This window comes from Bufo gargarizans, chromosome 8 (assembly GCF_014858855.1).
Source record: "Bufo gargarizans isolate SCDJY-AF-19 chromosome 8, ASM1485885v1, whole genome shotgun sequence".
NCBI classification, from domain to species: Eukaryota; Metazoa; Chordata; class Amphibia; order Anura; family Bufonidae; genus Bufo; species Bufo gargarizans.
The window spans coordinates 188304455-188328832 of NC_058087.1; the positions used below are offsets into that span (position 1 = coordinate 188304455).

General features: G+C 45.6%; 1 protein-coding gene across 2 annotated transcripts in view; it reads right to left on the reverse strand.

Annotated features, from left to right (window-relative positions):
- LOC122944441 (cytochrome P450 2K1-like) overlaps positions 1–24378 on the reverse strand; it is a 53717-nt gene that overhangs the window by 24459 nt on the left and 4880 nt on the right. For both annotated transcript variants that reach the window (XM_044302712.1, XM_044302713.1), the window contains exons 3-5: positions 20129–20278; positions 19637–19797; positions 13574–13747 (exon numbers count right to left, since the gene is read on the reverse strand). In XM_044302712.1, the coding sequence (XP_044158647.1) occupies positions 13574–13747; positions 19637–19797; positions 20129–20278 (485 nt within the window). The remainder of the gene's footprint in view (positions 1–13573; positions 13748–19636; positions 19798–20128; positions 20279–24378) is intronic.

The following is a 24378-nucleotide window of genomic DNA, read 5'->3' on the forward strand; positions in this document are numbered from 1 at the left end:
CATCAGTATGTAATTCGTCACAGCAACTTGGTGTGAATGGTAGAACCCGTAAAAAAATTTGCACAGGTAACTGACTGAGGGGTAATAAGAGTAATGGCTAGCCACTAATGCTGTATTTTTTCCGACCTTTGTGGGTTCAACAGATAATTCACAAAAAAAAAGTCTTCTTGAGTGTTCACCTGCAAAATTATTATTCACAATGATATTTATCCGCCTCCGGACCGCCTAACGCAGGATTGCGTTCCGGAGGCGGTCGATTCATTCCTCCTTAACGCTTCGGCGCGCCATCTCGCGAGACGCGAGATTACGCGCATAGCCGGCCTGCGCATTCGCATTGCGGGCCGGCAAAAGTTAAAGGAGGAGTTTGTCACCAGCCTGCCAGCCAATGATCATCGCTGGCAAGCTGGTGATTTTCAAAAAATCTAATCACAAGCCAGTTAACACATTATATTTATAAATATAAGGTGTTAAATGGTTTCCCTGCTCCTCTGCTGGTCCTTTTTATCGGTTGGTCCCAGCAGAGGAGCACAGTTCACTGTAAGTACACAAGACACAACACATTTAGCCCCAGATCACACCCCCATCACCCCAATTAACCCTTTGATCACCCCTGTCAATCACTAGTGAAAGTGAAAAAAGTGATCAGTGTAAACTGGTATTGACTGATAGTTTTAGGATAGTTTAGGCCCCTTGGTTAGGTAGTTAGCGATCGTTTAGCGCCCAGCCCACCGCACTGCAGTCACTGATTCGCTGATTAGCGTATCACTAATCAGCATTGGTACTTTTATAGTATCTGTAAGTGATCAAAACTGATCACAGTCAGATCTATAATAGTATTAGTGTCACCTTAGTTCGCCCTCCACCCAAAACGCAGTGTTTGCCCGATCAGGCCACACGTGCGTTCACCCATGCCCGCCCGCCGCAGTGACAATTTTTTTTTTATCACTGGACAATCACTTTACAAGCGCTGCAGCGATAAAAAAATCAGTTTTGATATTTTTTATCAACCGCAGCGGCCTCCGGTACTTCGCTAGCCTCCCATTTGTAAGACAGGCTTGCTTTTTTTCTTGAGTAGTCTCAGGGAATACCCCCTAAATTTAGTTGACCAAATGGCAAGTAAGGGGTATTCTTCTGAAGAGGCCTACAGGCTCTTGACCCAGTCGGATGAGGAATGGTAACCCTCATCTGACGAATCCAGCGGGTCACAATACAAACCTGTAGAAAACAGTGGCAGTCTGACCCAAAGTTCGGACGAGGAGGTTGAGGTCCCTGATACCACCAGTCGTACCCGGCCCCGTGTTGCTGGACCACAAATTGCGCAGGATCCGCTTCAAGGGCAGCAGAGTGGGGCTGGCGCTGTCGGATTACTTGGTGAGGCATACACCAGCAGCGCAGCCCATCCTGGACCTAGTACCAGTACTGCCGTGGAACATGGTGAAGTGGCGAGCACCAGAAGGGCAGTTGAAGCTGGTAAAGTGGCATGTGCATTAGTTCCTCCGTCGCAGCCACCGCACAGACAGGCCCGTAGAGCCCCTAGAGTCCCTGAGGTGCTGGCAAACCCTGATTTGCAGCCCCCAACTTCATTTGCACCATTAGTTCCCCCTTTCACCGCCCAGTCTGGAGTTGGGGTTGAGACAGCTCAGATCGGATCGGCACTGGGGTTTTTTGAACTGTTCTTGACTGCGGAGCTCTTGGACTTAGTCGTGGCAGAAACAAATCGGTATGCCACTCAATTTATAGCTGCCAACCCGGGAAGCTTTTATGCCCAGTTTTTCCTGTGGAAACCCGTCCAAGTTTCTGAATTAAAAACTTTTTGGGGCCTTCTCCTCAACATGGGCCTGACAAAAAAGCATGAATTGCGGTCATATTGGTCCACAAACCCAATTCATCACATGCCCATGTTCTCTGCTGCCATGTCCAGGACACGATTTGAGATCATCCTGCGTTTCCTGCACTTTAGTGACAACAGCACCTCTCGTCCCAGAGGCCACCCAGCTTTTGACCGGCTCCACAAAATTCAGCCCCTCATAGACCACCTTAACACCAAATTTGCAGATTTGTTTATCCCTGAGCAAAACATCTGCATAGACGAGTCCCTGATACATTTTACCGGGCACCTTGGCTTCAAACAATACATCCCAAGCAAGCGCGCCCGGTATGGGGTCAAATTGTATAAGCTCTGTGAAAGGGCCACAGGCTATACACACAAATTTCGAGTCTATGAGGGTAAAGATCAGACCCTGGAGCCGGTCTGTTGCCCTGACTACCTGGGGAGCAATGGGAAGAGAGTCTGGGATTTGGTGTCACCCTTATTTGGCAAGGGGTACCATCTTTATGTGGACAATTTCTACACAAGTGTGCCCCTTTTCAGGTATTTGTTTATAGAACAGATTGGCTGCTGTGGCACCACGCAACCTAGTCACCGGGGCTTCCCCCAACGGCTCGTTACCACCCGTCTTGCAAGGAGGGAGAGGGCTGCCTTGTGTAACGAAGAACTGCTCGCGGTGAAATGGAGAGACAAGCGTGACGTTTACATGCTCTCCTCCATTCACGCAGACACGACAATCCAAATAGAACGAGCAACCAGTGTCATTGAAAAGTCCCTCTCGGTCCACGACTATAATTTGCTCATGGGAGGGGTGGACTTCAATGACCAGATGTTGGCTCCTTATTTAGTGTCCCGCCGCACCAGACTCTGGTATAAGAAGGTGTCTGTATATTTAATTCAATTGGCTCTGTATAATAGTTTTGTTCTCTACAGTAAGGCTGGGAGAACAGGATCCTTCCTCAAATTTCAGGAAGAGATCATCGAGAACCTCCTGTATCCAGGAGGATCCGTGGCCCCATCCACTAGTGTAGTGAGCCATCTACACGAGCGACATTTCCCCAGTGTCGTTGCTGGTACCTCAACCCAAGCGCCACCCCGAAAAAGATGTCGTGTCTGTAGCAGGAGTGGAATAAGGTGTGACACCAGCTATTTCTGTCCTGACTGCCCTGACCACCCTGCCATATGCTTAGGGGAGTGTTTCCGGAAGTACCACACACAGGTACACTATTAGCATAGGGATTGCGTGACAAGGGACAGGCACATGGGGAAGAAAAGGTTTGTCCTATAAAGGTAAAAAAACAAAAAAAAAATCACTGGTATGCAAAAAAGTTAATGTTCTGTTCCAAAAGTTCAATAAAGTTTTAAGTTAATGTTCTGTTCAAATGTTATATAAAGTTAATGTTAATAAATTTATTGCGTTGCGGCCTGTTTTTTTTTTTTTTTTTACCTTCTAGGTGGACCAACCGATGAACCAGCTGCAGCACTGATGTGCATTCTGAGAGAAGCATTGCTGTCAGATTACACAAAAGTCGGTGTATGCGGCGCTGCAAGGCGAGATTTCTCCTCTGCAGTAAAAAAGATACGTTTGCCAAAGCCTATGAGCTGAGGGGCGGTGTTCATATGCTTTGGCAAACACTTTGTATATAAAAAAAAAATTAAATAAATCCCGGCTATGATTTATTCATCCACAGCGATTCATGTGAATGGAGAAATCGGGTTTGCCAGGGCATACGAGCTGAGTGGGTTTGGATGTTGGGCAGAGCTCCTATGTAGAGTTGAGCGAACACCTGGATGTTCGGGTTCGAGAAGTTCGGCCGAACATCCCGGAAATGTTCGGGTTCGGGATCCGAACCCGATCCGAACTTCGTCCCGAACCCGAACCCCATTGAAGTCAATGGGGACCCGAACTTTTCGGCACTAAAAAGGCTGTAAAACAGCCCAGGAAAGAGCTAGAGGGCTGCAAAAGGCAGCAACATGTAGGTAAATCCCCTGCAAACAAATGTGGATAGGGAAATGAATTAAAATAAAAATTAAATAAATAAAAATTAACCAAAATCAATTGGAGAGAGGTTCCATAGCAGAGAATCTGGCTTCCCGTCACCCACCACTGGAACAGTCCATTCTCAGATATTTAGGCCCCGGCACCCAGGCAGAGGAGAGAGGTCCCGTAACAGAGAATCTGTCTTCATGTCAGCAGAGAATTAGTCTGCATGTCATAGCAGAGAATGAGGCTTCACGTCAGCCACCACTGCAACAGTCCATTGGCATATATTTAGGCCCAGCACCCAGGCAGAGGAGGGAGGTCCCGTAACAGAGAATCTGTCTTCATGTCAGCAGAGAATTAGTCTGCATGTCATAGCAGAGAATGAGGCTTCACGTCAGCCACCACTGCAACAGTCCATTGGCATATATTTAGGCCCAGCACACACACAGGCAGAGGAGAGAGGTCCCGTAACAGACAATCTGGCTTCATGTCAGCAGAGAATTAGTCTGCATGTCATAGCAGAGAATGAGGCTTCACGTCAGCCACCACTGCAACAGTCCATTGGCATATATTTAGGCCCAGCACACACACAGGCAGAGGAGAGAGGTCCCGTAACAGAGAATCTGTCTTCATGTCAGCAGAGAATTAGTCTGCATGTCATAGCAGAGAATGAGGCTTCACGTCAGCCACCACTGCAACAGTCCATTGGCATATATTTAGGCCCAGCACACACACAGGCAGAGGAGAGAGGTCCCGTAACAGAGAATCTGTCTTCATGTCAGCAGAGAATCAGTCTTCATATCATAGCAGAGAATCAGGCTTCACGTCACCCACCACTGTAAGAGTCAATTTTCATAAATTTAGGCCCAGAACCCAGGCAGAGGAGAAAGGTCCCGTAACAGACAATCTGGCTTCATGTCAGCAGAGAATCAGTCTTCATATCATAGCAGAGAATCAGGCTTCACGTCACCCACCACTGTAAGAGTCAATTTTCATAAATTTAGGCCCAGAACCCAGGCAGAGGAGAAAGGTCCCGTAACAGACAATCTGGCTTCATGTCAGCAGAGAATCAGTCTTCATATCATAGCAGAGAATCAGGCTTCACGTCACCCACCACTGTAAGAGTCAATTTTCATAAATTTAGGCCCAGAACCCAGGCAGAGGAGAAAGGTCCCGTAACAGACAATCTGGCTTCATGTCAGCAGAGAATCAGTCTTCATATCATAGCAGAGAATCAGGCTTCACGTCACCCACCACTGTAAGAGTCAATTTTCATAAATTTAGGCCCAGAACCCAGGCAGAGGAGAAAGGTCCCGTAACAGACAATCTGGCTTCATGTCAGCAGAGAATCAGTCTTCATATCATAGCAGAGAATCAGGCTTCACGTCACCCACCACTGTAAGAGTCAATTTTCATAAATTTAGGCCCAGAACCCAGGCAGAGGAGAAAGGTCCCGTAACAGACAATCTGGCTTCATGTCAGCAGAGAATCAGTCTTCATATCATAGCAGAGAATCAGGCTTCACGTCACCCACCACTGTAAGAGTCAATTTTCATAAATTTAGGCCCAGAACCCAGGCAGAGGAGAAAGGTCCCGTAACAGACAATCTGGCTTCATGTCAGCAGAGAATCAGTCTTCATATCATAGCAGAGAATCAGGCTTCACGTCACCCACCACTGTAAGAGTCAATTTTCATAAATTTAGGCCCAGAACCCAGGCAGAGGAGAAAGGTCCCGTAACAGACAATCTGGCTTCATGTCAGCAGAGAATCAGTCTTCATATCATAGCAGAGAATCAGGCTTCACGTCACCCACCACTGTAAGAGTCAATTTTCATAAATTTAGGCCCAGAACCCAGGCAGAGGAGAAAGGTCCCGTAACAGACAATCTGGCTTCATGTCAGCAGAGAATCAGTCTTCATATCATAGCAGAGAATCAGGCTTCACGTCACCCACCACTGTAAGAGTCAATTTTCATAAATTTAGGCCCAGAACCCAGGCAGAGGAGAAAGGTCCCGTAACAGACAATCTGGCTTCATGTCAGCAGAGAATTAGTCTGCATGTCATAGCAGAGAATCAGGCTTCATGTCAGCCACCACTGCAACAGTCCATTGGCATATATTTAGGCCTAGCACACAGGCAGAGGAGAGGTTCATTCAACTTTGGGTAGCATCGCAATATAATGGTAAAATGAAAATAAAAATAGGATTGAATGAGGAAGTGCCCTGGAGTCCAATAATATATGGTTATGGGGAGGTAGTTAATGTCTAATCTGGACAAGGGACGGACAGGTCCTGTGGGATCCATGCCTGGTTCATTTTTATGAACGTCAGCTTGTCCACATTGGCTGTAGACAGGCGGCTGCGTTTGTCTGTAATGACGCCCCCTGCCGTGCTGAATACACGTTCAGACAAAACGCTGGCTGCCGGGCAGGCCAGCACCTCCAAGGCATAAAAGGCTAGCTCTGGCCACGTGGACAATTTAGAGACCCAGAAGTTGAATGGGGCCGAACCATCAGTCAGTACGTGGAGGGGTGTGCACACGTACTGTTCCACCATGTTAGTGAAATGTTGCCTCCTGCTAACACGTTGCGTATCAGGTGGTGGTGCAGTTAGCTGTGGCGTGTTGACAAAAGTTTTCCACATCTCTGCCATGCTAACCCTGCCCTCAGAGGAGCTGGCCGTGACACAGCTGCCTTGGCGACCTCTTGCTCCTCCTCTGCCTTGGCCTTGGGCTTCCACTTGTTCCCCTGTGACATTTGGGAATGCTCTCAGTAGCGCGTCTACCAACGTGCGCTTGTACTCGCGCATCTTCCTATCACGCTCCAGTGCAGGAAGTAAGGTGGGCACATTGTCTTTGTAGCGTGGATCCAGCAGGGTGGCAACCCAGTAGTCCGCACAGGTTAAAATGTGGGCAACTCTGCTGTCGTTGCGCAGGCACTGCAGCATGTAGTCGCTCATGTGTGCCAGGCTGCCCAGGGGTAAGGACAAGCTGTCCTCTGTGGGAGGCGTATCGTCATCGTCCTGCCTTTCCCCCCAGCCACGCACCAGTGATGGACCCGAGCTGCGTTGGGTGCCACCCCGCTGTGACCATGCTTCATCCTCATCCTCCTCCACCTCCTCCTCATCCTCGTCCTCCTCGTCCTCCAGTAGTGGGCCCTGGCTGGCCACATTTGTACCTGGCCTCTGCTGTTGCAAAAAACCTCCCTCTGAGTCACTTCGAAGAGACTGGCCTGAAAGTGCTAAAAATGACCCCTCTTCCTCATCCTCCTCCTCCTCCTCCTGGGCCACCTCCTGTTCCATCATCGCCCTAAGTGTTTTCTCAAGGAGACATAGAAGTGGTATTGTAACGCTGATAACGGTGTCATCGCCACTGGCCATGTTGGTGGAGTACTCGAAACAGCGCAACAGGGCACACAGGTCTCGCATGGAGGCCCAGTCATTGGTGGTGAAGTGGTGCTGTTCTGTAGTGCGACTGACCCATGCGTGCTGCAGCTGAAACTCCACTATGGCCTGCTGCTGCTCGCACAGTCTGTCCAGCATGTGCAAGGTGGAGTTCCACCTGGTGGGCACGTCGCATATGAGGCGGTGAGCGGGAAGGCCGAAGTTACGCTGTAGCGCAGACAGGCGAGCAGCGGCAGGATGTGAACGCCGGAAGCGCGAACAGACGGCCCGCACTTTATGCAGCAGCTCTGACATGTCGGGGTAGTTGTGAATGAACTTCTGCACCACCAAATTCAGCACATGCGCCAAGCAAGGGATGTGCGTCAAATTGGCTAGTCCCAGAGCTGCAACGAGATTTCGCCCATTATCACACACCACCAGGCCGGGCTTGAGGCTCACCGGCAGCAACCACTCGTCGGTCTGTTGTTCTATACCCCGCCACAACTCCTGTGCGGTGTGGGGCCTGTCCCCCAAACATATGAGTTTCAGAATGGCCTGCTGACGTTTACCCCGGGCTGTGCTGAAGTTGGTGGTGAAGGTGTGTGGCTGACTGGATGAGCAGGTGGAAGAAGAGGAGGAGGAAGCCGAGAAGGAGGAGGTGGCAACAGGAGGCAAAGAATGTTGCCCTGCGATCCTTGGCGGCGGAAGGACGTGCGCCAAACAGCTCTCCGCCTGGGGCCCAGCTGCCACTACATTTACCCAGTGTGCAGTTAGGGAGATATAGCGTCCCTGGCCGTGCTTACTGGTCCACGTATCTGTGGTTAGGTGGACCTTGCCACAGATGGCGTTGCGCAGTGCACACTTGATTTTATCGGATACTTGGTTGTGCAGGGAAGGCACGGCTCTCTTGGAGAAGTAGTGCCGGCTGGGAACAACATACTGTGGGACAGCAAGCGACATGAGCTGTTTGAAGCTGTCTGTGTCCACCAGCCTAAATGACAGCATTTCATAGGCCAGTAGTTTAGAAATGCTGGCATTCAGGGCCAGGGATCGAGGGTGGCTAGGTGGGAATTTACGCTTTCTATCAAATGTTTGTGAGATGGAGAGCTGAACGCTGGCGTGTGACATGGTTGAGACGCTTGGTGACGGAGGTGGTGGTGGTGGTGTTGGTGGTACATCCCCTGTTTGCTGGGCGGCAGGTGCCAACGTTCCTCCAGAGGCGGAGGAAGAGGCCGAGGCGGCAGCAGCAGAATAGGCCGAGGCGGCAGCAGCAGAAGAGGTAGCAGGGGGAGCCTGAGTGACTTCCTTGGTTTTAAGGTGTTTACTCCACTGCAGTTCATGCTTTGCATGCAGGTGCCTGGTCATGCAGGTTGTGCTCAGGTTCAGAACGTTAATGCCTCGCTTCAGGCTCTGATGGCACAGCGTGCAAACCACTCGGGTCTTGTCGTCAGCACATTGTTTGAAGAAGTGCCATGCCAGGGAACTCCTTGAAGCTGCCTTTGGGGTGCTCGGTCCCAGATGGCGGCGGTCAGTAGCAGGCGGAGTCTCTTGGCGGCGGGTGTTCTGCTTTTGCCCACTGCTCCCTCTTTTGCTACGCTGTTGGCTCGGTCTCACCACTGCCTCTTCCTCCGAACTGTGAAAGTCAGTGGCACGACCTTCATTCCATGTGGGGTCTAGGACCTCATCGTCCCCTGCATCGTCTTCCACCCAGTCTTGATCCCTGACCTCCTGTTCAGTCTGCACACTGCAGAAAGACGCAGCAGTTGGCACCTGTGTTTCGTCATCATCAGAGACATGCTGAGGTGGTATTCCCATGTCCTCATCATCAGGAAACATAAGTGGTTGTGCGTCAGTGCATTCTATGTCTTTCACCGCTGGGGAAGGGCTAGGTGGATGCCCTTGGGAAACCCTGCCAGCGGAGTCTTCAAACAGCATAAGAGACTGCTGCATAACTTGAGGCTGAGACAGTTTCCCTGGTATGCATGGGGGTGATGTGACAGACTGATGGGGTTGGTTTTCAGGCGCCATCTGTGCGCTTTCTGCAGAAGACTGGGTGGGAGATAATGTGAACGTGCTGGATCCACTGTCGGCCACCCAATTGACTAATGCCTGTACCTGCTCAGGCCTTACCATCCTTAGAACGGCATTGGGCCCCACCATATATCGCTGTAAATTCTGGCGGCTACTGGGACCTGAGGTAGTTGGTACACTAGGACGTGTGGATGTGGCAGAACGGCCACGTCCTCTCCCAGCACCAGAGGGTCCACTAACACCACCACGACCATGTCCACGTCCGCGTCCCTTACTAGATGTTTTTCTCATTGTTATGGTTCACCACAACAACAAATATATTATTTGGCCCAATGTATTGTATTCAAATTCAGCGGGATATAAATTTGAGGCCTAGTATTTAGGCGCTGGGTGACCGGTATGGATTTAGTGACAGAATTAGACTTGGAAATGCACAGAAGCGTGTGTGTGAAGTTATTCTGAATGACCCTATGTGCACCTTGAATATTATATACCCTTTTAGGGATAGATTTCAAATAGCTCTGATATAGCAGAAACCACTAAATTATGAAATTGCTAAATTGGGAATTGTACTTCAACCCAGAACAAAAAATGTGCTTTGACGGACACTAAATATCTTGCCCAGCAACAACAGTACAGCGGTGGGTAACGAGAGATTTAGAGGGATTTAAATTTGAGGCCTAGTATTTAGGCGCTGGGTCACCGGTATGGATTTAGTGACAGAATTAGACTTGGAAATGCACAGAAGCGTGTGTGTGAAGTTATTCTGAATGACCCTATGTGCACCTTCAATATTATATACCCTTTTAGGGATAGATTTCAAATAGCTCTGATATAGCAGAAACCACTAAATTATGAAATTGCTAAATTGGGAATTGTACTTCAACCCAGAACAAAAAATGTGCTTTGACGGACACTAAATATCTTGCCCAGCAACAACAGTACAGCGGTGGGTAACGAGAGATTTAGAGGGATTTAAATTTGAGGCCTAGTATTTAGGCGCTGGGTCACCGGTATGGATTTAGTGACAGAATTAGACTTGGAAATGCACAGAAGCGTGTGTGTGAAGTTATTCTGAATGACCCTATGTGCACCTTCAATATTATATACCCTTTTAGGGATAGATTTCAAATAGCTCTGATATAGCAGAAACCACTAAATTATGAAATTGCTAAATTGGGAATTGTACTTCAACCCAGAACAAAAAATGTGCTTTGACGGACACTAAATATCTTGCCCAGCAACAACAGTACAGCGGTGGGTAACGAGAGATTTAGAGGGATTTAAATTTGAGGCCTAGTATTTAGGCGCTGGGTGACAGGTATGGGTTTAGTGACAGAATTAGACTTGGAAATACACAGTAGCGGGTGTGTGTGAAGTTATTCTGAATGACCCAATGTGCACCTTCAATATTATATACCCTTTTTGGGATAGATTTCAAATAGCTCTGATATAGCAGGAACCACTAAATTATGAAATTGCTAAATTGGGAATTGTATTTCAACCCAGAACAAGAAATGTGCTTGAACGGACACTAAATAACTCGCCCAGCTACAGCACTAGGGACAGATTTAGCTGGATATAAATTTGAGGCCTAGTATTTAGGCGCTGGGTGACCGGTATGGATTTAGTGACAGAATTAGACTGGGATATGGCCAAAAAATAAACAGACTATTGCTGGTTAAATGCACTTGGTGTGACAGCTTCACCCTGATGTAGGCTTTAGCCAAAAAACAACCACACCATTGAGGGTTAAATGCACTTGGTGACAGGCGCAGCTTGCCCCTGATTTTGTATATGGCCAAAAAATGAACAGACTATTGCTGGTTAAATGCACTTGGTGTCACAGCTTGACCAACCACACTACTGAGGGTTAAATGCACTTGGTGACGGGCGCAGCTTGCCCCTGATGTAGTATATGGCCAAAAAATAAACAGACTATTGCTGGTTAAATGCACTTGGTGTGACAGCTTCACCCTGATGTAGGCTTTAGCCAAAAAACAACCACACCATTGAGGGTTAAATGCACTTGGTGACAGGCGCAGCTTGCCCCTGATTTTGTATATGGCCAAAAAATGAACAGACTATTGCTGGTTAAATGCACTTGGTGTCACAGCTTGACCAACCACACTACTGAGGGTTAAATGCACTTGGTGACGGGCGCAGCTTGCCCCTGATGTAGTATATGGCCAAAAAATAAACAGACTATTGCTGGTTAAATGCACTTGGTGTGACAGCTTCACCCTGATGTAGGCTTTAGCCAAAAAACAACCACACCATTGAGGGTTAAATGCACTTGGTGACAGGCGCAGCTTGCCCCTGATTTTGTATATGGCCAAAAAATGAACAGACTATTGCTGGATAAATGCACTTGGTGTGACAGCTTCACCCTGATGTAGGCTTTAGCCAAAAAACAACCACACCATTGAGGGTTAAATGCACTTGGTCGCAGCTTGTGCTGGCGCACCACAAGACACAAAATGGCCGCCGATCACCCCAGAAAAATGAGACTGACAAACGGTCTGTGCAGCCTAAAAACAGTGAGCAATTGAGGATCAGCAGCTCAATGATCCACAGCTGCAGATCGATCAGTTAATCAAGTCCTTTGGAGGAGTTAATCTGCCTAATCTCGCCCTACTGTCGCAGCCGCAACCTCTCCCTACGCTAATCAGAGCAGAGTGACGGGCGGCGCTATGTGACTCCAGCTTAAATAGAGGCTGGGTCACATGGTGCTCTGGCCAATCACAGCCATGCCAATAGTAGGCATGGCTGTGATGGCCTCTTGGGGCAAGTAGTATGACGCTTGTTGATTGGCTGCTTTGCAGCCTTTCAAAAAGCGCCAAGAAAGCGTCACAAAAGCGCGAAGAAAGCGACGAACACCGAACCCGAACCCGGACTTTTACGAAAATGTCCGGGTTCGGGTCCGTGTCACGGACACCCCAAAATTCGGTACGAACCCGAACTATACAGTTCGAGTTCGCTCATCCCTACTCCTATGTCCTGGCAGACACCTTTCCCCTTCTTTTTTTTTTTTTTGCAGAGATTTTTTCATCCACATTGATCGATGCGAATGAAGAAATCTGTGCCGTTCATTTTTTCTTTCAGCCCAGAGGCTGAACAGAAAAAAAAATCTCATTACCTGTTTGCTCAATATAAGGAGAATAGCAGAAACTCCTAACGCTGGCCATACATGTAATGATTGTGGAGACCTTCAAGTGCCAGGGCAGTACAAACACCCCACAAATGACCCCATTTTGGAAAGAAGACACCCCAAGGTATTCGCTGAGTGGCATATTGAGTCCATGAAAGATTGAACTTTTTGTCCCAAGTTAGCGGAAAGGGAGACTTTGTGAGAAAAAACAAAAAAAAATCTATTTCTGCTAACTTGTGACAAAAAAAAAATATTCTATGAACTCGCCATGCCCCTAATGGAATACCTTGGGGTGTCTTCTTTCCAAAATGGGGTCACATGTGGGGTATTTATACTGCCCTGGCATTTTAGGGGCCCTAATACGTGAGAAGTAGTTTGAAATCCAAATGTGTAAAAAATGCCCTGTGAAATCCTAAAGGTGCTCTTTAGAATTTGTGCCCCTTTGCCCACCTAGGCTGCAAAAGAGTGTCACACATGTGGTATCGCCGTACTCAGGAGAAGTTGGGCAATGTGTTTTGGGGTGTCTTTTTACATTTACCTATGCTGGGTGAGAGAAATATCTCTCTAAAATGACAACTTTGTATAAAAAAATGGCAAAAGTTGACTTTTAGAAAGATATTTCTCTCACCCAGCATGGGTATATGTAAAAATACACCCCAAAACACATTGCCCTACTTCTTCTGAGTACGGCGATACCACATGTGTCATACTTTTTTGCAGCCTAGGTGGGCAAAGAGGCCAAAATTCTAAAGAGCACCTTTAGGATTTCACAGGGTATTTTTTACACATTTGGATTTCAAACTACTCCTCACGCATTAGGGCCACTAAAATGCCAGGGCAGTATAACTACCCCACAAGTGACCCCATTTTGAAAGAAGACACCCCAAGGTATTTCGTGAGGGGCATGGCGAGTTCATGTAACATTTTTTTTTTCACAAGTTAGTGGAATATGAGACTTTGTAAGAAAACTTGTGCCAAATTTTTTTTTTCCAAGGGTCATGAAAAGTATCGTAAGTGGATATGCCCCTCTGTCCTGGATGGCAATTCCTGGAATTCTAACGTAGAGCTAATTTAAACCTCTTGTTGCTTTTTTGTATGTTTGACTAGACCAGAAGTATGGCCCAGATATAAGTGATGTGACACTCCTCTTCAAGATCTTCAAGATCATATTGGCATCTCAACCGTTACAGACACTCACCTGTTCCTGTTTCAAAAGATATGCATCGATATATCCGGTGATGTCATTGGCGTTGAACTCCAGTTTTTGTTTCTTAACATTTTTTTTTATAAAGTCTATTAGATTTTCAATGTTCTGCATTACTTTCTTATGTAGACCCAAGAGAGTTCCAATGAAGGGATAAAAATTGAACAGCTGTAGAAATAAACAACTTCAATTTAGATTGTCTTGAAAAACAGAAAAGAGAAGAAAATAAAAACGCAGACATGTTTAATGTCTATGGGAGCAAGCACTAAGTCTACCAACTTCAGATATTGAGGGTATAGGTAGTATGAGGTTACTATACAACAATGAATGATATGCAAATTCTTGGGATGTGAAATCTCATTAACTGCCTGAATAAATATCGCTAAAATAAACTTTATTCAAGTTAAAAAAAATGTGTGTAAGTTCACAAAATCCTTATCAGACTGGGCATCAGAGGCATGAGGGCGCAATTTGAAAATATATCTTGCGCTACTCCTCTGCCTATGTCCCAATAGAAGATAATGACAACGTGCTATAGTCTCATCAACACACAGTTAATAAGGTCACACTCATATATACAGACTCAAAGTCCTGCCCTGTGCCCCCATGTAACGGGAAAAGTTCCTATATTACAGAGCTATATTCTAAAGGGCGACTGTATACTAAGCTGCCTACATATGGTCAATCAGTACCTACAGTTTAGTCATATGTCAGCGCCTTCATCTGCCTTCTTTCGTAGATCTAAGGCTACTCGCAGTACGCTCAGGTGCCCTGATCAATATAGTGATGCCTAGACGGCTACATAAATCGTCCTACTGTAACATCTATACTTGTGTTGCTAGCTTATGTATACGCTCGGCGCGTTTCTTATGCTGATAAACATCAGCCTTTCATCAGGAGCGATAGCTTAAGACACACAGACACATGGATTGTAGTAGTTGTACGTCACTGATGGCGTGAGTGCAGCTTAGGTAGCCTCCGGCTCTGTAGTGGACATTTTTTTACTTGATTATTGTATCGGTAATATGACTTTTAAAGTTCTACTATGTCAGATTTTATGTTAAAGTATGGATAATAGTGCAGCATGGTGGCTCAGTGGTTGGCATTTGCACTATGGTCCTGGGTTCAAATTTAGTCAAGAGCAACATTAGCATTGGTTTGTACACTCTCTCAGTGATTGTGTGGCTTTCCACTGGGATCTATGGTTTTCTCTCAGACTCCACAAACCATATGGATAGGATGATCTATGATCTATGCAATTGTTCCTGGTTGAGAGGTAGGGAAATTATATGACTGATAGACCTTTGTACAGCGCTGCAGCGCTTGGTGGTGCTAGATAAGCAACAGAGAAAATAAGGCCGCTTTCACATGGGCGAGAATTCCACCCTGGTGCAATGCGTGAGGTGAACGCATTGCAACGGCACTGAATCCGGACCCATTCACTTCAATGGGGCTGTGCACATGAGCGGTGATTTTCGCAGCAAACTCGCAGCATACTCTATATTGTGTATATTGCGCATTTTTTGCGCAACTCAGGCCCCATAGAAGTGAATGAGGCTGCGTGAAAATCGAAAGAATCCGCAAGCAAGTGCAATAGCGGTGCGATTTACACGCATGGTTGCTAGGTAACATGGTTATAAGGGAAAATAATAGCATTCCTAATACAGAATGCTAAGTTAATTAGGGATGGAGGGGTTAAAAAATAAAAATGTAATAAATAATTAAACTCACCTCATCCACTTGTTCGCATAGCCAGGCTCATCTTCTTTCTTCTTCTTTGAGGACCTGGGAGGAAAAGGACCTTTGGGGACGTCACTGCGCTCATCACATAGTCCATCACTATGGTGACGGACCGTGTGATGAGCGCAGTGATGTCACCAAATTTTCTTCCAGGTCCTCAAAGAAGAAGAAAGAAGACGAGCCTGGCTATGCGAACAAGTGGATGAGGTGAGTTTAATTATATTTTTATATTTTTTAACCCCTCCATCCCTAATTTACTTAGCATTCTGTATTAAGAATGCTATTATTTTCCCTTATAACATGGTTATAAGGGAAAATAATAAAATCTACACAATACCTAACCCAAACCCGATCTTCTGTGAAGAAGTCTGGGTAGTAAACATGCAGACTTTTCTCACAGGCGTGCAAAACGCATTAAAGCGCTTTACACTCGTGCAGAAAAATCGCTCATTTTACCGCAATGCACCCGCATCTTGTCCGGCCCTCACACACGACGCCCGTGTGAAAGAGGCCTAAGACCTTTTTTATTTTTTATCCTAAAAATGACAGAATGACAAAAAAATGATATCTCTGTCATCCCCCACTTTCCCGTTCGCATTCCTTTCAGGATCATTTCTGGTCTTTATTTCCTGGTCTGCTTCAACACACAGGAAATGACTGCTCAGCCGATCCCCGCACCCACCTCAGTCAGAGATTAGCTGAGAGGTCATTTCCTGTGTATTTGGAGGGACCAGTAACTAGAGAACAGGAGACCCAGAAACACTGGAACCAGGGCAGTAATTGAATGGTGAGGTACTGTAGGACTTATTTTGCTTTTCTATGGCATTCTTACCTTTTATTACTATTTACTAGCCAAACAACCTCTTTAAATATACATAATGTTTGATAATAGCTAGATCCAATCTCTTGCATGGAAAAAGTATGCCCCATGTGGGTGGATGCTGGAGGGTCACTCACAGGATACTGCTGTAGGAGGATAGAAGAGATGGAGCATGGAGGAGGCACTGTATCTGGCTATAGTTTGTGGCAGTGTGGATGGTTTTAGCTAGGTTTATTATGGACTGTTCTGGTTCTGGGTCCTGTGGATTCTCTGGTTACGCGCTACAACTGGCTGGAGATGCTTTAAAAGGGAAACCATCACGTTGAACATGGAGTCTGAGCGGCACAAAGCATGCTATAGAGCAGGAGGAGCTGAAGAGTTGGATATACAGTTTTACGGGAAAAAATTTATTTTATACATTTATATTCCTGCTCATTCTGGGCTTTGAAGAGACAGTCCTATCAGTGATTGACAGCTATCGCTGTATACACAGTCACGGAGGGCAGGCTGTGAATCACTGATAGGACCGTCTCCTTGACTTGAAAGTTCAGAATGACCAGGAATATAGACTCTGGATTCAGAAGCCTGGCCCTGACGATCACAAGGTGAAAGGAGCGGCCTGGCCTAAGTGCATCAAGAGATACTGTTAGAAAACGATTCTGAAAGCCCTACCAGCCGTTACATGGGGGCACTGCGGCATCATCAGAACAATTATTGCAGAATGGTTTCTACAGCTTGTTGGGTGTAGTACTGTATACAGGTCCTAGTGCTATTAGCACCTATTGCTATTGGGAAAGAACTGGCCCAAGGACAAGACTGCACCTTTCTAGAAGTAAAGGAGACCGGTTTTGTAGCTTAGCTGTTTATTATAATGTACGGTAGTCATTTCCTCTAATCTACATCTTTAAAGAAGTCTTTTATCATCAAGAGCTTTTCGGGCAGAACCCAAACATGGCTGGACTTGTGGAGAAAAGCATATTAGCTACCTACTCCCCGACACTGGATTCTGGCATCTTTGCTCCCCCACTGCAATTACAGAGCTCTGGTCCCCACATACAGTACAGACCAAAAGTTTGGACACACCTTCTCATTCAAAAAGTTTTCTTTATTTTCATGACTATGAAAATTGCAGATTCACACTGAAGGCATCAAAACTATGAATTAACACATGTGGAATTATATACATAACAAAAAAGTGTGAAACAACTGAAAATATGTCATATTCTAGGATCTTCAAAGTAGCCACCTTTTGCTTTGATTACTGCTTTGCACACTCTTGGCATTCTCTTGATGAGCTTCAAGAGGTAGTCACCTGAAATGGTTTTCACTTCACAGGTGTGCCCTGTCAGGGTTAATAAGTGGGATTTCTTGCCTTATAAATGGGGTTGGGACCATCAGTTGCGTTGTCGAGAAGTCAGGTGGATACACAGCTGATAGTCCTACTGTATAGACTTTTAGAATTTGTATTATGGCAAGAAAAAAAACAGCTAAGTAAAGAAAAACAAGTGGCCATCATTACTTTAAGAAATGAAGGTCAGTCAGTCCGAAAAATTGGGAAAACTTTGAAAGTGTCCCCAAGTGCAGTCACAAAAACCATCAAGCGCTACAAAGAAACTGGCTCACATGCGGACCGCCCCAGGAAAGGAAGACCAAGAGTCACCTCTGCTGCGGAGGATAAGTTCATCCGAGTCACCAGCCTCAGAAATCACAGGTTAACAGCAGCTTAGATTAGAGACCAGGTCAATGCCACACAGAGTTCTAGCAGCAGACACATCTCTAGAACAACTGTTAAGAGGAGACTGTGTGAATCAGGCCTTCATGGTAGAATATCTGCTAGGAAACCACTGCTAAGGACAGGCAACAAGCAGAAGAGACTTGTTTGGGCTAAAGAACACAAGGAATGGACATTAGACCAGTGGAAATCTGTGCTTTGGTCTGATGAGTCCAAATTTGAGATCTTTGGTTCCAACCACCGTGTCTTTGTGCGACGCAGAAAAGGTGAACGGATGGACTCTACATGCCTGGTTACCACCATGAAGCATGGAGGAGGAGGTGTGATGGTGTGGGGGTGCTTTGCTGGTGACACTGTTGGGGATTTATTCAAAATTGAAGGCATACTGAACCAGCATGGCTACCACAGCATCTTGCAGCAGCATGCTATTCCATCCGTTTGGCGTTTAGTTGGACCATCATTTATTTTTCAACAGGACAATGACCCCAAACACACCTCCAGGCTGTGTAAGGGCTATTTGATCATGAAGGAGAGTGATGGGGTGCTGCGCCAGATGACCTGGCCTCCACAGTCACCGGACATGAACCCAATCGAGATAGTTTGGAGTGAGCTGGACCGCAGAGTGAAGGCAAAAGGGCCAACAAGTACTAAGTATCTCTGGGAACTCCTTCAAGACTGTTGGAAGACCATTTCAGGTGACTACCTCTTGAAGCTCATCAAGAGAATGCCAAGAGTGTGCAAAGCAGTAATCAAAGCAAAAGGTGGCTACTTTGAAGAACCTAGAATCTGACATATTTTCAGTTGTTTCACACTTTTTTGTTATGTATATAATTCCACATGTGTTAATTCATAGTTTTGATGCCTTCAGTGTGAATCTACAATTTTCATAGTCATGAGAATAAAGAAAACTCTTTGAATGAGAAGGTGTGTCCAAACTTTTGGTCTGTACTGTATCAACATATGGCTTGACGGCTGCTGCAAGCAATCACTGGCCTGAAGAGTGACACATCTCCATTGGCTTATGTGACCTATTGATATGATGAAAAGGGGATGTGGCACCACTGTGGCCAGTGACTGGCTGTAAACATGTGGAGACCAGAACTCTGCAGTGGCAGTGGGGAATGCAGGAATCCAGTGTTGCGATGCAGGTAAGCATGCTTCCCTCCACAGGTCTGACCAAATGGGGGGATCTTCTTGAAAGGCCCCTGAACATGGAAAAGTTAATTACAAAGCTTCTTATACTGGTGTTATATGACCTACAAGGAAGTACTACAAAGTGATACTTTACAGTACAGAGACCATTATTCCACACATAACGGAGGTAATTTATTATTGTTTTGGCATTTTTTTGTTGTAAAATTTTGTCATAAAGGGGTTTTGTGGCTTAGTCTGCGACTTTTCCCACACATGCCAGTTTTCCAAGGTGGTGGAAAAAGGAGGCATGGCATGGGCGAGGGCGGGTCAGCCGACCCGTCTCATTCATTATTTTCTATGCCAATTTATAGCAGGGAAAATGGTCCTAAACTAAGCCAGCAAGGAACCTGGTGTAGTTTAAATCTTGCTGCACAGTCGGCGGCACCAAGTGCCAAAGTTATATATAAGCCTGCACCACTACAAAAAATTTGGTGCATCTGCTGCAAGCGCAGGGAGATTAAGACAGGAATCTAAATCACCGGCCTTAATAAATTACCCCCTGAAGACCCTATACTAATGAACCTCACTAAGAGACTGGAACTGGATACATAACATTTGGAAGTTTTCTCACCAGTGCTTTTGGTTCACCTGTCACTTTGGCATATTCATCTAACATTCTGATTAATTTTTGAAATGTTGGGTCTTCATACTCAAACCTCTTCCCAAAGATAATGGAGCAGATGATATTGGATACAGCGCTGTTTACTATCAGGTGTGGATCTAATGGTTTGCCTAGAAGAAAAAAATAATAATAGAAATGATAAAAATTAAACAAAAAGATAAAAAAACATTATATATTACAACAGGTCATTTCTAGGCACAATTAAGTCAGAAAACACTACTTAATCAAGCTGGAGACAGAAGAGCACTGCTAGAACCTCCATAGGTAATCTACAGCAAATGTGTGGTGGGATATGTGTGCGTTCGTCCAGTCCTAGAATCCTATCAAAACTCACTTGATGGCTTTGAATTTGGAAAGTGTAGTCAATGGAAAAGATTACCGAAAAACTAGAAATAAAGATGTCAGCTATAGGGTTCTTGGTAAATGTAGGATCATTTTTACCATTGTAACATTTCAAACTTTCTATAAGGGCAATTATTTCATCTTGAATTCTGCCTTCTAGAGATTTTTTCCCCATTCCAAAGTCTCGAAGTGTTGATAGTGTGAACCTCCTCATAGATTTCCATTCTTCTCCATGGGAAAATACTAGACCTGAAATACAGTGAACATGGAAATACGTGAGATGATCAATTAGTCAAACTGGGCAGAAAGTAGCCTTGTAGGAGCATAGCTAGAATATTAAGATAAAATGATACAATTTTAGGAAGGAATGTTATAACGTTTTGTTTAAATGTGTGGAATAAGGTAGACTTAAAATGACATCAACAAGAAATCAAATGTAAGTTAAAGGGGTTATCTGAGACTAAACCAGACCTCCAGACATGGCTGACCTGCAGTGGTGATGATATTCACCTGGTCCACACTGCTGGATTCAGTCTGTGTGGCTCCCGGACCAGCACTTCGGCTCCACTTTTTCTTCATACAGCAGACAACAGCAGCTAATGTCTGCGATCGGTAGAAATGCCAACTGCGGACATTTAACCCCTCAGATGCCATGGTCAATTGTGACCACTGCATATGAGAGGGCTAAAAGCATGTGCTTCCGGGGCAGGAACACTTTCACCCGGCGGAGAGCGGGGAAATCGCCCTGTTTTTATTACATTGACCTGTAATACCGATTTACAGTAATTTGACAGCTAACAGAAGGGATTGAAAAGCTTGTGTTTGGACTCCTATAACATGGATTAAAAGAAAAAAAAAATTCACAACGACTTTATTGGTGCTGCCTCCCTTTTTTTATTTTGTTCCACTAAGGAGCCATTTGGACACAGCTCCTGCAGGGGCACACACACATTTTTTTTTGCTTTACTGAAGGGTGCTTTATGCTTTTCTTTTTGTTTAACAGTAGGGGTTAGCGATGAATCTTGGTGCACACTGTTACTGCCACTGCTGCTGACCACTTGAATCTTGGTGCACTGCACAGTTAAGTCCACGGCGATAAATTAGACCTGATGGTAACATTGACCTGTAATATTGACACACATTAAATCTGCAGCTAACAGAAGGGATTAGCTCTGAATCTTGGTGCACTGCACACTGATGTACACGGCGTTACACTTTCCCTGCACTCTCCCTGCAGTTTACCTTCCAAGCCTTCACACTGAGATTGGGCCGCCAAATGGGAAGAGTATGATCAGGCAGATTGGGCTGGGTATACTAGATTTATAGCCATTTGTGACAAATTAATTCAGAACGATTCAAATTTCTTGGCGAACTTTGGCGAAGCTGCCAAATCAAATTTTTCAAAACTTTGCTTGTTTACTGACCCAAAGGATTAAGAGCGTAAGTCAGTTCTACCACACAGTGAACGCAGTAAAAACAAAGCCCACAAAACTGTGGCAGAATTGTGGGATTTTTTTTCCAGTTCAACCCCATTTGGAATTTTAGAAGGGGAGGGTAAGGTAAGATACTTTTTTGTGAAGGTTCAGTTAGGTGTGTAAGCCATATGGTATTAACCCCTTAAGGACCAGTACCATACATGTACTGGACAGTTGTCAAGGGAGTTGTGGACCAGTGCCATATATGTAAGGCACGCTGAATGGGCAGGCGTACAACATGTCCCAACATGTCCCACAAAAAACAAGCCCTCACACGGCTATGTAAATGACAAAAATAAAAAGTTATGGCTCCAGGAAAATCAGGAAGGGGCTACTATTTTTTTTATTACGTTTTATTTTTGACCAACTATGGGACTTTAACTTTTGGGGGCCTGATCCCTTCTACAATGCATTACAATACATACTGTATTGCAATGCATTACACTGCCAGTATTACACTGACAGTGTGCCTATGAGATCCAGTTGGGTGGCTGGGCCTTATAGGCTTCTGTAGCTTTTTAAGACTTCCAGGGACAGCGACAACCATCAGGATACCGCCATTGCAACCTGATGGGTACGAGAGGGAACACACATACTCTACAAATCCTATACATGCGGCGTTCCGCATTGGCTGTGGCATCTAAAGAGTTATCTGAGACTAAACCAGACCTCCAGACATGGTTGACATACAGTGGTGATGATATTCACCTGGTCCACACTGCTAGATTCAGTCTGCGTGGCTCCCGGACCAGCACTTCGGCTCCACTCTTTTTCATACAGCAGACAACAGCGGCTAATGTCTGCGATCGGTAGGAATGCCAACTGTGGACAATGCATTACACTGCCAGTATTACACTGACAGTGTGCCTATGAGATCCAGTTCGGTGGCTGGGCCTTATAGGCTTCTGTAGCCTCAAGATACCGCCATTGCAACCTGATGGGGTACGAGAAGGAACACACATATTCTACAAATCCGATACATGCGGCGTTCCGCATTGGCTGTGGCATCTAAAGAGTTTATCTACGGGCACCAGAGTTTTCACCAATGCCAGCGGACACAGCAGGGGCCCAGCTGTCAGTAACAGATAGACCCCTGCTCCTGATTGTGCGAGCGCAATTCCTATGCCCGCCCATTCAGTGTGCCTTACATGTATGGCACTGGTCCACAACTCCCTGACAACTGCCCAGTACATGTATGGTGCTGGTCCTTAAGGGGTTAATACCATATGGCTTGACCACAAAAATTAACCTTCACAAAAAATGTATCTTACCTTACCCTCCCCTTCCATCAAAAAATATTTTTCTTCAGCTGGTACGCATATAAAGTACTGCCCATAATTATTCATACCCCTGGTAAATTTTGACTTAAAGTTACTTTTATTCAACCAGCAAGTAATAAGGCACACAAAAGCTCGCTTGGCCTTTGCAAAAGCTCATCTGGACAAAGAAGACGATTTCTGGTCTTCTGTGTTATGGTGAGATGAAACAAAAATTTAATTGTTTGGTCACAATGATGTTTCCTACGTTTTGCGTAAAAAAGGAGAAGCCTTCAACCCAAAGAACACCATCCCCACTGTCAAACATGGTGGTGGGAACCTAATGCTTTGGGGGTGTTTTTCAGCCAATGGACCAGGGAACCTAATCACAGCAAACGGCACCATGAAAAAAGAGCAATACATGAGGATTCTCAACGCCAACATCAGGCCGTCTGCAGAGAAACTTGGCCTTGGGCACCAGTGGACATTTCAGCATGACAATGACCCAAAACACACAGCAAAAGTGGTGAAGAAATGGCTAGCAGACAGCAACATTAACGTTTTGGAGTGGCCCAGCCATAGTCCACACTTGAATCCAATTGAGAATCTGTGGAGGGAGCTAAAGATCAGGGTGATGGCAAGAAGACCCTCCAACCTGAAAAGTTTGGAGCTCATTGCTAATAATGAATGGGCAATAATACCTGTGGAGACATGCAAAAAGCTGGTTTGCAATTATAGGAAGCGTTTGATTGCTGTAATAGCCAATAAAGGCTTTTCTATTGATTATTAGACTGGACACTTTTTGCTCAAATGTAAATAAAAGCTGAGAAATGTTTTTTTTCCACAATAATGCCTCTTGTACATTGTCTTATTATCTTTTGGGAGACACCTATGTCATTTCCCGTCAAAAAATTACTTGCTGGTTGAATAAAAGTAACTTTAAGTCAAAATTTGCCAGGGGTATGAATAATTATGGGCAGCACTGTACATCTTTCATACTGAAAATGTGTGTCCACTTTGAGTGGAAGTAGAATGAAATTGACGATGATGACAATCGAAGAAGAGGAAGGAGAAGAAGAAAAAGAAGAAGAGGCAAAAGAAGAATGTGAATCTTGTACCCTGTGCCTGCGATTCTGTCCCCGCACTTAGGCATGGGTGCCAGGCTTCCTCAATCCTCCCCGCTGCTGTTTGCCATGTTGATAGGCATGGCCATTAGGCTTCTTAGCTGTGGTCTGCACTCCTGCCGCCGGCATTTCCCTCCTGGCCCTGAGCCGAGCTTGCACTTTGGCTCAGAGTTCTTTGTGTGCATATAGGGTATCTGCGGGTGTGTCTCTCCTCCTTATGTGAGGCCACACACACACACACACCCCTATCTTCTCCAGCCTATGGCTGGTCTGCTGTATTTAAAGGCACCTCCTTCTACAGGAAGGCGCCTTAGCAACTTGGTCACTAACTTGTGTAGCCCTATTGTGTGAAGGTGTTTAGTGTGATTCTGTTTTTCTGTGTACTGGTCCCTGCTTCTTGTTTAAACGGACTTTGCCTATTTGCTGCCCGCCTGTGACATAGGACTATGTTCACAGCCTTGACTTCAGCCTTCGTATCCTGACTATGCTCCCGT